General features: G+C 46.2%; 2 protein-coding genes across 14 annotated transcripts in view; one reads left to right on the forward strand and one right to left on the reverse strand.

The window, feature by feature from the left end:
• The window catches only part of LOC306797239 (uncharacterized protein), a 252,033-nt gene that overhangs the window by 156,858 nt on the left and 81,747 nt on the right, over nt 1-13,428 (reverse strand). For 10 of the 13 annotated variants that reach the window (XM_079296504.1, XM_079296501.1, XM_079296493.1 and 7 more), the window contains 2 exons: nt 2,031-2,141; nt 930-1,040 (listed from right to left, as the gene is read on the reverse strand). In XM_079296504.1, coding sequence (XP_079152630.1) covers nt 930-1,040; nt 2,031-2,141 — 222 coding nt within the window. Of the gene's footprint in view, nt 1-929; nt 1,041-2,030; nt 2,142-4,086; nt 4,227-5,773; nt 6,151-13,428 lie in introns of those variants that run through there. The other 3 variants (XM_079296492.1, XM_079296500.1, XM_079296498.1) reach the window with 3 other exon arrangements.
• The window catches only part of LOC306797245 (von Willebrand factor D and EGF domain-containing protein-like), a 30,236-nt gene continuing 25,662 nt past the window's right edge, over nt 8,855-13,428 (forward strand). The window contains exons 1-5 of the mRNA XM_079296512.1: nt 8,855-9,314; nt 11,873-12,057; nt 12,235-12,463; nt 12,660-12,725; nt 13,071-13,303. Coding sequence (XP_079152638.1) covers nt 9,215-9,314; nt 11,873-12,057; nt 12,235-12,463; nt 12,660-12,725; nt 13,071-13,303 — 813 coding nt within the window. The 5' untranslated portion in view covers nt 8,855-9,214. The remainder of the gene's footprint in view (nt 9,315-11,872; nt 12,058-12,234; nt 12,464-12,659; nt 12,726-13,070; nt 13,304-13,428) is intronic.

A 13,428-nucleotide genomic window follows, 5' to 3' on the forward strand; every position in this document is an offset into this window, starting at 1 on the left:
AACCCCGGTAACGTTCAATCACACCTGGGTGTGACTTTTCATCCAGGCTCAACGCTGGGATCTAATTGGACGAGGGCCCCAGGACTTCCTGTGGTGCAACTCTGTCCCTGAAACCATCAAACTCTGCTTCACCCTCAGCTCTCGGCCATTCCACGCAGTTCACTTCACTTGCGAGGAGGCACAGAAACATAGCGCTGCTGTTTGTAAAAAGAACATCCGAGGTCACGGTCTTAAATTCACTGGACGACAATGGACTCTGTTCTTGGATCCTGAAGAAGAGAAGTGGACAACTTACCTGCAGAAAGAAGAAAACACATCCTTCAGAGAAAGAGAAGAACAAATTCTCTTTCCAATCAAGTGCTTACAAGGAAGCAGAATACGCTTCCTCTCTGAGAAAACCCTCTCCGCCAACACACAGGTTCATCCACACAGCTTGGAGCTGATCAGCTTGAGTCGAACCAAGAAGCTCAGAAGGACCACGTCCACCATGAAGAAGTCATCTCACAGTAAGAGGCTGAGCTTAGTGTCTGGGCTGAGTGAGGTCATTGTGTTCTGTGATCTAGTTGGTGTTTTGTTTAAGTTACTCTGTTGTTATAACTGTGACTTCATCATTGAAGAAGAAGTGGAGAGCAGGGTCGTCCTTCAGTCAGAGGATCGGCGGTTCGATCCCCGGCTCCGCTCGTCCATGTCGATGTGTCCTTGAGCACTTAGCCCGTCATCAGAGTGTGAATGATGACAAGTAGTGTGAAAGTGCTTTGAGCGGTCGGAAAGACGAGGAAAGAGCGATACAAGTACAGTCCATTCACACACACACACACACGCACACACACACGCACACACGCACACACACACGCACACACACGATTATAAATCAGGTGAGAATAGAGGCGTTCATGAACGCTCCACTGGTTCCCTGGATCATTCATTACCTGGGCGTTTGGCCACTCTTTCTGAAATACAGCGGCGGATCCATGGACCTGTCACTCTTCATGGACACACAGCTGGGTTCAGGTTGATCAGAGTCCAGTTCCATGAGGTTCCTGTCAGACAGACAGAAAGACCACCAGAGAAGGAGATCCACTTATTAAATCTTCAGCTCCAGAAGCTGCTGAAGACTAGAAGCTATCAACAAGAAGATAAAAGTCTGAAGCTCTTCACACTGAAAGATTTCTGTTCTATTATTCATCTTTCTGGGAGAACGAGTGTCACGATATTAAAGTTCTAGCGGTGCCTCTTCGTCCCTTTATCTACCCAGCTAGTGTTCTCATGCTGTTATTTAGTTCCACACCACCAGGGAGGTTTGGAACCAGAGCCTCGGACTCATAAAGGTCCCGGTACCCAAGAAGAGGAAGGACTCCAGACTGTATGTAAGAAGTGGACGTCGTCACGGTGACGTCTCTCATTGGTTTGTGGACTGATGTTTTGAGCCTCAAGTTTGGCCATTTCGCCATTGCCAACTTGTTGTTTTTTGCAACCAGTGAACAGGAAGTGACCATATCTGGACGTAGTCGTCATGACGTAGAGACGCCGTATACGTCTCTGGTAGAGACCTGTCAATCAGCGTGTAGCCCCGCCCTAAAGCATCCCCTGCTTTATGGTCTGTGTGACTCTAAATGGACCATAATGTACTAAATGAACATCATGCTGTATTGAAGAAGACTTGAAACTAGAGATTGAGACATAAACTCATGTTTACAATGTTTACTGAGGTAATAAATCAAGAGAGAAGTAGAGTCATTTTCTATAGACTTCTATACAACCAGAGGAGTCGCCCCCTGGTGGACACTAGAGAGAATGCAGGTGTGAACCTGGTGAAGCAGGTGACAAACGAGCCAGTTTGAAGGAGCCGACAACTTAGTTTAGCGTCTCAGAAAACGACGTAATCATGAAATAGTTTTAGACGCTTTAGAAACAGGAAGGAGTTTCTGTTACCAATCGGTCGAGAGAATAAAAGCAGCATTTTTAATATAAATCAGGTGAGAATAGAGGCGTACATGAACGCTCCACTGGTTCCATGGATCATTCATTACCTGGACGTTTGGCCACTCTTTCTGAAATACAGCGGCGGATCCATGGACCCGTCACTCTTCATGGACACACAGCTGGGTTCAGGTTCATCTGAGTCCAGTTCCATGAGGTTCCTGTCAGACAGAGAGGAAGACCACCAGAGAAGGAGATCCACTTATTAAATCTTCAGCTCCAGAAGCTGCTGAAGACTAGAAGCTATCAACAAGAAGATAAAAGTCTGAAGCTCTTCACACTGCAAGATTTCTGTTCTATTATTCATCTTTCTGGGAGAACGAGTGTCACGATATTAAAGTTCTAGCAGTGCCTCTTCGTCCCTTTATCTACCCAGCTAGTGTTCTCATGCTATTATTTAGTTCCACACCACCAGGGAGGTTTGGAACCAGAGCCTCAGACTCATAAAGGTCCCGGTACCCAAGAAGAGGAACGACTCCAGACTGTATGTAAGAAGTGGACGTCGTCATGGTGACGTCTCTCATTGGTTTGTGGACTGATGTTTTGAAGCCTCAAGTTTGGCTATTTCACTGTCACGAACTTATTTTTTTGCAACCAGTGAACAGGAAGTGACCATATCTGGACGTAGTCGTCATGACGTAGAGACGCCGTACACGTCTCTGCTAGAGACCTGTCAATCAGCGTGTAGCCCCGCCCTAAAGCATCCCCTGCTTTATGGTCTGTGTGACTCTAAATGGACCATAATGTACTAAATGAACATCATGCTGTATTGAAGAAGACTTGAAACTAGAGATTGAGACATAAACTCATGTTTACAATGTTTACTGAGGTAATAAATCAAGAGAGAAGTAGAGTCATTTTCTATAGACTTCTATACAACCAGAGGAGTCGCCCCCTGGTGGACACTAGAGAGAATGCAGGTGTGAACCTGGTGTTTCTTGACATTTCCTCCGGGGTAAACGCTACATGGCTGCCGATCCAAAGTTGTGGCTAACTTCGAGGCTAGCACCCTTCACTTTAAAGAGCAGCAGGTGACAAACGAGCCAGTTTGAAGGAGCCGACAACTTCGTTTAGCGCCTCAGAAAACGACGTAATCACGAAATAGTTTTAGACGCTTTCGAAACAGGAAGGAGTTTCTGTTTCCAATCGGTCTGTTGACGGCTGCGCCGGTCAGGATATGAAAACACTGATCACCCAAATGAACCCCCACCCTTGCTGATCCTCGACCGCAGAGCTCGCTGATAGAGGCGGGAAACGCTGACTACCCATATATGGTGAGCCCCCACCTTTTCTGCTCTCATACTCAGCAGAGCGCGTCCCCGCTCCCGCGGCCACGCATTAGAGGCAGGCGCCTCCTACATCCGCATTCAGCGGAGGACAGGATGTAAGCAGTGACATTTCACTCTTCACTTCAACTTTTGCTCCCTTGCATCAGCTTTGGACCACACACTCCAACAGGTTTCCTATTGGAGTGTGGTTTCACCCCTCGATACACTTCTCTGAAGGGTTCCTTTGGTTGGAAGTATCGAACATTTCAACACAACACCGTGAAGGGTTCCTTTGGTTGGAAGTATCGAACATTTCAACACAACACCGTGAAGGGTTCCTTTGCTCGGTATTCTAAAACGACTCTCGAGAGGTATTTTGCCTCCGGTAGGAGTCTAAACGATCCATTTCTTTCCATTGTATTTCACACAAAACCATTCTGCCTTCAACTGTATTCATCTTTGTATCATAACCTGAATCTTACTTTCATAAAATAAAACCAACAACCTCTGTAATACGAGGTTGGAAATCCGTGTCTGTCATCCCACTGCTTCACATAACGGAGAACATAGGATGCTCACGCGGGTTATTCAGAGTTACGTTTTATGCAGAAATCCATCTGTCGTAAAGTAATCTTGAAGCTGGAGCTTCCCCAGGCAGCATAGAATGTAAGTAAAAAATATACTTTCAAACACTGGACTGTACGACCACTAAGCCGACCCAGGGAGCTCGTGGCTGGTAATACAGCACAGCAGGTCGCATCCCGCTACAGGTCGAGAGAATAAAAGCAGCGTTTTTAAGATAAATCAGGTGAGCATAGAGGCGTTTATAATTCATTACCTGGACGTTTGGCCACTCTTTCTGAAAGACAGCGGCGGATTCATGGACCTGTCACTCTTCATGGACACACAGCTGGGTTCAGGTCCAGGTCCAGGTCCAGGTTTAGTTGGACCAGGTCCTTCCATGGCGAATGGGAACTCCTAATAGATCATTCAACAGATTTTTAACAGAGTATTTGTCAAAATGTAAACAAATATCGACTAAAACAATGGGTCAGAAGTAGGAAGTTGTCTTGCTGTTTCCAGATTTTCACAATAAGAGAGAGAGCTTTGTTTTGAAGTGTTGTGAGTCGTCACGCTCTGAAAACCAGTTTAACCAGTTTAACCAGTTACAATGTTCCATCAACAGCAGACACACTGGAGGAGTTTATTCAAGCACAGTAACAAGTACACTGTTGAGGTACTAATACTCCATTTGAGTATTTTGTAGTGTTAACTGTACTACATCACAGAGGTACATGTTGTACTTTATACTGTACTACATCTCAGAGGTACATGTTGTACTTTATACTGTACTACATCTCAGAGGTACATGTGGTACTTTATACTGTACTACATCTCAGAGGTACATGTTGTACTTTATACTGTATTACACCTCAGAGGTACATGTTGTACTTTTTACTGTACTACACCTCAGAGGTACATGTTGTACTTTATACTGTACTACACCTCAGAGGTACATATTGTACTTTTTACTGTACTACATCTCAGAGGCACATGTTGTACTTTATACTGTACTACACCTCAGAGGTACATGTTGTACTTTATACTGTACTAAAACCTCAGAGGTACATATTGTACTTTTTACTGTACTACACCTCAGAGGTACATGTTGTACTTTATACTGTACTAAAACCTCAGAGGTACATATTGTACTTTTTACTGTACTACACCTCAGAGGTACATGTTGTACTTTATACTGTACCACGTGTATCTGACAGCTTTAACTACTTTAGTCAGATTAATATAAAATTAAATCTATAATAAATTATGACGTATTATTATAGGATATAATACACGTATATATACACTCATTAAATGTGTTTTTTGTATTTTACTGTGTAATCTGTGTTACTACTAACATGTAGTTTTCTTTTGTTCCAGCAGATGGCACCACGTGACTGTTTTTTGCAGCACGAGGGACTTTCCCAGTGTTTGTTCTGACACGTGGTGCGATGACGTAATGCGGGCCAACGGCTCTTCCTCATTTAGTTATTTTACAGGTTAAAATAAAAACACTTTTATTTTTATTATTTTATTGCTGCGTTCGAAAAATAAATCCGATAAATTCAAACACTTAATGTATTGTTTAATTTATTTTTATTTCAATACATATTTAATTGGTAAATAACAAATATATATTGTAATTGTATTTATGATGCCTTCACGGTTGTAACGTTAAAGTAAGTTCAGATCTTGTTCTGGTAAACTCTCTTCAACATCAACACAAATAAAGATAAATGAACCGTTTTTAATCCGCTTCTTTCATTAACTTTATATATTATATTATTATCTTTGGTGTGACGTTCAGAGAATGACGGAGCGACTCTCGGTAACAACGTCTTCATGTTCAAACCAGCGCACAATAACTCTCTTAATACTCTCATGTTCACACACAACTGTGACTACAGTAAAGACGGCTCACACCAGTCTACCAGGTACTTCATTTAATGTACTTTATACTTTACCTTCAGAAGGAGTACACACGGAGGACTCGACGTTCAGAGGAAGTTACAGGAAGATAAAGTTTAACCAGGAAACTCCAAGAAGAGGCGAGGCTGTTAAAGAGACATACACCCAGTACTGCTGCGAGTACTACCGCAGGATTTATACAGTAATACAGTCTGTTTTATACTGTGAACACAGAGATATGAGGGTCCAGACCAGCAGCGAGACCAGGACCAGGTCCGAGACCAGGACCAGCAGCGAGACCAAGACCGGCAGCGAGACCAGGACCAGCAGCGAGACCAAGACCGGCAGCGAGACCAGGACCGGCAGCGAGACCAAGACCAGCAGCGAGACCAAGACCGGCAGCGAGACCACTAATCCAGAAAGAAAAGAGTCAGAAGTCCACACGGAGAACTACTAGTACTTCTACTTCAGTGAGGTAGTACGTAGTGGTACTGTCACTGGTCGTGGAGTATTTTCACAGTGTGTTTGTACTTTTCCTGAAGTAATGTTTCAGTGCAGTACATTTAGTTGTAGTAGAGTTTTGTAACAGAGTTATGTTGTACCTGGGCCTTCACTGCTGTCCTGCAGCTGAAACACAGCTACGTTATTATTTGTTTCCTGTCAAAATGAAGCTCAACACCTAAAAATACACGAACTGCAGAGAATACGCAGAGTGACCTGTGAGAGTGACCTGTGAGTGACCTGTGAGACTGACCTGTGAGACTGACCTGTGAGTGACCTGTGAGTGACCTGTGACTGACCTGTGAGACTGACCTGTGAGTGACCTGTGAGAGTGACCTGTGAGACTGACCTGTGAGCATGACCTGAGAGTGACCTGTGAGAGTGACCTGTGAGAGTGACCTGTGAGAGTGACCTGAGAGAGTGACCTGTGAGACTGACCTGTGAGACTGACCTGAGAGACTGACCTGTGAGAGTGACCTGTGAGAGTGACCTGTGAGAGTGACCTGTGAGAGTGACCTGTGAGCCTGACCTGTGAGAGTGACCTGTGAGCGTGACCTGTGAGCGTGACCTGTGAGAGTGACCTGTGAGAGTGACCTGTGAGCGTGACCTGTGAGACTGACTTGTGAGACTGACTTGTGAGACTGACCTATGAGAGTGACCTATGAGAGTGACCTATGAGAGTGACCTGTGAGACTGACCTGTGAGACTGACCTGTGAGAGTGACCTGTGAGAGTGACCTGTGAGCCTGACCTGTGAGCCTGACCTGTGAGAGTGACCTGTGAGAGTGACCTGTGAGACTGACCTGTGAGACTGACCTGTGAGAGTGACCTGTGAGAGTGACCTGTGAGTGTGACCTGTGAGTGTGACCTGTGAGTGACCTGTGAGACTGACTTGTGAGACTGACTTGTGAGACTGACCTGTGAGCCTGACCTGTGAGACTGACTTGTGAGACTGACTTGTGAGACTGACCTGTGAGAGTGACCTGTGAGACTGACCTGTGAGAGTGACCTGAGAGTGACCTGAGAGTGACCTGTGAGAGTGACCTGTGAGAGTGACCTGTGAGTGACCTGTGAGTGACCTGTGAGCCTGACCTGTGAGAGTGACCTGAGAGTGACCTGAGCCTGACCTGTGAGAGTGACCTGAGAGTGACCTGTGAGTGACCTGTGAGCCTGACCTGTGAGCCTGACCTGTGAGACTGACTTGTGAGACTGACCTGTGAGAGTGACCTGTGAGACTGACCTGTGAGAGTGACCTGAGAGTGACCTGAGAGTGACCTGTGAGAGTGACCTGTGAGCCTGACTTGTGAGACTGACCTGTGAGACTGACCTGTGAGAGTGACCTGAGAGTGACCTGAGAGTGACCTGTGAGAGTGACCTGTGAGTGACCTGTGAGCCTGACCTGTGAGAGTGACCTGAGAGTGACCTGAGCCTGACCTGTGAGAGTGACCTGAGAGTGACCTGTGAGTGACCTGAGAGTGACCTGTGAGGTGTATAAAAGGAGAAAAGCTTCAGTTTATGTCCACCGTGTCCTGTCGGGTTGGCCAACATAAGGAGATAAGTCGTCCAAAGAAACCAATAATTCTCCAAAGTTGCTGTTTTGATGTCACACATCCTCCTTTACACTCCCCCTGTTTTCAGGCACATGTCGAGGTCATGAACTCAGTGGTGCTTTAGGATGAGAGAGAGGAGGACAGCACTCTGCAGTTATTGACAGAAGATGAGAAAATGGGCCCCTGGGCACAGAAATGTTAAGGGACCCCATGCACCTCACTACAAGAGCCACGAGAAGGAGCAAAGAGATGTCTTTGCTGCATTTGCATTATTCTTTTGCATCTCTTTGTAGTTGTTTTGTGTCTTTGTTTAGTCATTTTGCATCTTTGTAGTCATTTTGCATCTAGTTTTGGTCCTTTTGCATGTCGTTCAGACCTTTTTGCGTCCGTTTGCATCACTTTAAAGTAGTCTTGCATCACTTTGTAGTTGTCTTGCATCACTTTGTCATGATGCATCTGGTTTTTGTCATTCTGTTTGTTTAATAATTCCTTCTGTATAACTTTATATAGCAGCATAAGATACACAAGTACGATGATAAAATACAACATAAACACACTATACTCTGCTTTAGATCTCCCCCCATCCCAAAAAACACTTCTCTGTATTTAAAGGAAGCCTTTCAGTCCCATACTGTTAACAATTCATTTCATGTGCATTATTTTATCCTCGTGTTTCTCCAAATTAAAGCCTGAGGCTGCACGAACTTCCTCTACAGCTGCAGACATGCTGTGAGTGTACAAGTACAATACACTGAGTACTAACAGCTGTAGAGTCCTGCGTGTCTGTACAATGTATACTGCAGATGTCTGAAGTGAATGTTTTTCTTTGGGTTTTTTACACTAAATCCATGTTTGTCCTCTTGGTGATTTTAGTGATTTGCAGAAAGTCTTCCAACATGAGTCAGACATTTGGCTTCAGGAGTCCTGGTTGTTGTAGAGACGCACGTGGCAGCAGCACATGCGTCTCTGATTATCTTAATCTGACGTTTTCACGTACATTTTGTTCACTTTCACGCACGGATCCGTGCCTCGTGGTTCCATAGCAGCGAGTCGAGACAGTTCAGACGTGTTTATTTACCGTGTTGGAGACGCTGCTGGGACGAGTTCCGCTTTCATTAGCACGGAAGACATGGCGCACTTACTGATGTCTGCACGTGATGTGGATGGAGAGACTGGGATCACAGAGGACCCACCTACAGGCGCACACTCCTCGGTGGTTTAGTGCCTCCTCCCGCCTCTTTTTTGGTCATATTGCGCCGTCTGCACAGCAAAGCCGCAGTTGTCCGGCGAGCGGAGCGCAAATCGAAAGCTTTTTTTTTCTGTAATCATCAAACGGGAGAAGGGGCGATAACTACAGTTTGCGCCACTTTCGCACCGTTTCTCCAAACTCTCAATGGAACCCGAAGACTGAAGCCAGCCTCCATCTCTGAACCCCGGGCCACCAGCCATGGAGTGTTGCGCATTTGGCTCGGAGCGCATGCTGTTCTCTGGATATTTACGCATCGCGTTGCTGTGGCTCGTGCAATTAGGAGCGTTCGCGCAACATGGTAGGTGGAAAGCAAACTTTTTATGGCTCAAGTTATGGCTTAAAACAAAAGAAAAAACCTTATGATTTCCAAATGGTTCAGCTGCCATGAAGACACAAAACGACTTCATCTTCATGATCAGGGACATAAAGTGGATGGAGATGACTAAAGCAACCCAGAGTCTCCGCTTCACATCGTTATTTGAAAGAAAAGTAAAAACAACAAAATGAAATAAAGCAACATCAGTTCTCAAACATGCAGCATGTCATCGAAACATGAACATAATCCAGTAAACTCATCTCCCATCATGCCTTCTGGCTGATAACCTTTGTTTGACTTGAACATAAAGCTGCTGTCTCGGTCAGTCAAACATGCCACCCTGTCTTCCGTCTTGCTCGTGTCTCTGTCTCCGGGGCGTCCGGCGACACATCAAAGCTCTGCGGTCGTAAGCTTTGAGGCAGGCCGTCGTAAAAGGAGACTCCGTGGGTCCTCGCACAGCTTTGCTACAAGAAAGACATTTGTGTTCCAAAATAAAGTCTACTGACACTCCTGTACCTCCGGGGGACACATTTCAAACTGTTTGGGTGTGACTTGCTGAAAGAAATGTGCTTATTCCCTCTGGTTTATAAGATGCCTTCAGCCCCATTCTCCAGTTTTCTGGTATTTTTAATTTTCTCTTACGCACAAACACGATTTATGAGTGATGTGCAGTTACTCTGCTTTGGTTGGCTGACGCGAGTTTACAGAACGTCTACAGCACTAAGGGTTGGAAACGCTAACAGGGTTAGGTTACCATGGTCACCATCTTATTTTAGCACGTTAGCACGCTCACACTGATTACAAATCATCTCGAGTGGGATTTCAATTTTGTCCACTGCATTTCTTAAATCCATCCGATGCTTTGAGATATTTTAGTATTGGTCAATCAGCCGCGAGCGTGTCAGAAATTCTAATGTCTTACAGTTTTGTCTCTTTTTGTCCTCTTGTGCAGAGTTTAGTTTGAGACATTTTACTGCTTTTCCACCTCGTCAAGAATACAAAGAAAAGTTATGAAGCCGTCAGGAGCTCCATCCTAAAATCTTTAGTGATCGTGCTTTAAAAACCCTCCAAACCCTCCGAAGTACGAGCGTGTCGAGTGTTTCCGAACTGCTTTGATAATGAGTCGGTCTGACTGTTTGTTTCCGTGGTGAGCGACAGGCCGTCGGGGGGAAAAGACCCGTGGCCTCAGTTGTGTTAACGCCACGCTCTTTCAAATGAATCTTATTTCCTGAGAACCTGCAGAAGTCCCTGCACATCTGGGCTGCTGAGGGCCTCCCTCCCAGTGGGACCCCCCTCCTGGGGGCCGCTTCATTAGCTCACCGCCCCCTCCCCTTCGGCTCTGTAAACTCATTAAGCCGCCAAGTGGACCAGTTTAGCCAGCAGCCAAAGCCTCGCCGATTGTCCTCCTGCCTGGAAAACCTGGATGTTTGGACAACCTGTGACCCGGAGTCTCGTCGGTGGAGCTTCCAGACGAGGTGAACACGCAGACATGAGGCCACGTAAACAAGAGATTTCGCTTTCAAGGGGCCTGTGAAGAAAAGCCTCCGTTGACGACTTTGACCCTTTTCACTTGACAGATGTGGAGCTTTTGAGTGTGCTGGTGTGGAAAACGACATGTTCTGCTCAAATAAACTCAGCCTGCAGCTGCAGAGGTCATGTGCCATTGGCTTGATCGTCCTTTCCCGGGGGGGCGAGTTTAGAGCGGCTCACAGGAATGTCTGTTATTCTTAGCAATTTAGATAACCTCCGGGGGTGAAATGATCCTTCCTGCTCATCTCCTCAATGCCCACTGAGCATTAAGGAGCAAACGTGCCAACACTCCTCTGATAATAGAGTTCCTCGGGAACAAATCACCAATGTATGACAGTTACAGGTGTATAGAAACTCAAAATGTAGCTTGTTAAAATAGACTCAGTTACAACCTTTATCCGGGCACTCAAGAGCACAGCTGTGCTCGACCTTATGTCGAAGGTTTAGGACGATCTGTTGGTAGTGTTGCGTCCCTTTGTGGTGGTAATCCGTCTCTTTGTAGAAGTTTTGCGTCTCTTCTTGGTCGTATTCAACCCTTTGTTGTCCTTCTGGATTATTTTGGTCATTTCATGTCTCAGTGGTAGTTCTGTGTCTCTCTTTTTTGGTATTTTCATCAATTTGTGATTTTCCAACAGCAGGATTGAGCAGCTGCGTGGTTTTGCTTTCCAAGAGTGCAGGAGAGTTGACCATAAAGATTGTTTTGTCAAATTACGAATCCCAAGGCCAAGAATAAAGGTCCACACCCTTCAAGCCTTTTGCCTCCAGTGCACTGAGAGAGAAAACTCAGTGAAGCCGAGGACAGTCTGACTCAGTCCTGCAGTTTGTGATAAAGATCGATGAAGCGTCGTGGGGAACTAAAGTCTCAGATAAGACATGACTCCAGGGTCAACCTGCCGAGGTTCTCGTTTTCATTTCCTCTTCGTTAAACTGCATCCAGAAAGATGTTTTTTAACCAACTTAAACACATATCTGCTAAATCAGTGTGTAATTCCCACCACCCTTGCTCTCAGCTCCGGAGTGTTACCCGGGAGGTCATCGGACTTTGCGTAATCCCCATCGCAGCGTCGACTTCGACTCCACGGAGATCCAGGACACGGCCATCCAGGACCTGATCTGTGACCACTCGCTGTCTCCGGGCTGGTACAGATTCAGGATCAACAACAAGCCGGCGGAGATGCCGACCACCTGCGTTGAGGTAAGAGGCCAAAAATGGCAGGTGAGCTCTGCCAAAGAAGTCGTTCCCATAAAACCGCCTGCCTGCACAAACATCACCCAGCAGGTCGGGTTGATAAGCACCTTCAGCTCAGGTGGAGAGTTTAATGACCCCCTCGCTGCAGGTAATGACTGTTTCTGTTGACGCCCCCCCCTGCAGATGAACCGCTGTGGTACACAAGCTCCGGTGTGGCTCTCTCTGAAGGACTCCCCCCTGCCGCGGCCCGGCGAGGTCCGCCAGCTCTCTGCCTGCGCCACCTGGCAGTTCTTCCACGGCAGCACCAAGGACTGCTGCCTCTTCCGCATCCCCATCACGGTGCGGAACTGCGGCGAGTTCCTGGTCTACCGGCTGCAGCCCACACAGGGGTGCATGGGATACTGCGCTACAGGTGAACATGCTGGGAGGGTCCACGAGTCCACTCCAGGAGCGTCTGAGCTGGCCGTAACGTCTTCTCAAAGTGCTCTGTGCCATTAGGAACCACTTCCTGACGTTTTAGTTTTGAGGCCGATAACTACATTTATAATTAAGATGTACCGGCCAATGTTCGTGCACCTTAATAATGAGAAAAACATCTGATGTTTCAGTTACTCCAGATGTGGGACCCAGACTCTGCCCGCCAGGTGAGGTAGAAGTCAACGGCCGATGCAAAGGTGAGAGTCTGAGAATGTTGGCTTCTGCTTAAACCACAGATTCTCTTTTGATCTTACTGTAGCATGAAGAATTTTATAATTCATTTACTGGAGAGTTGTACCGTTAAGTTAGCTTCCAGCTCTAAGCAGATTAAAATACATAATATTTTAAATCAAAGCAAATTTTTCAATAGAAATGCAATTATTTATTCAAAATGATGCGTTTTTTTTGCAAATAACTTAGATAGATGAGAATAACATTTCGAATTTTTGACCTTATTTTAAAGTGCGACACAAATAAAATAAAATGTATTGAGTCAAATCCTCACCAGGGTTGTTTCGGGTAACTGCTGTCCGGGTTTTCAGCTGCCGTCCCGTCCTTGCCGTCCCGGCCCGTCATCACCCCGGAGCTCATCGGCCACAGCGTCCACCTGAGGTGCTCTTTCATGCCGCCGCCGTGGAACCAGCCACTGGGCTTCCAGGTGGTCTGGGCCAGACACATCGGCCACAGCATGAAGGCTGAGATCAGGCAGGAAGCCACACTGAAGCCCTTCTCTGTGGTGGAGATGGATGGCGTCCACTTCAGGCTCGGAGAAACGGTAATTCCTGCCAGAGAGTTTTCTGAGAGTGTGTGTGTGTGTGTGTGTGTGTGTGTGTGTGTGTGTGTGTGTGTGTGTGTGTGTGTGTGTGTGTGTGTGTGTGTGTGTGTGTGTGACCCCTGAAA

The sequence above is a fragment of the Melanostigma gelatinosum genome, assembly GCF_949748355.1.
Source record: "Melanostigma gelatinosum genome assembly, chromosome: 24".
Lineage (NCBI taxonomy): Eukaryota > Metazoa > Chordata > Actinopteri > Perciformes > Zoarcidae > Melanostigma > Melanostigma gelatinosum.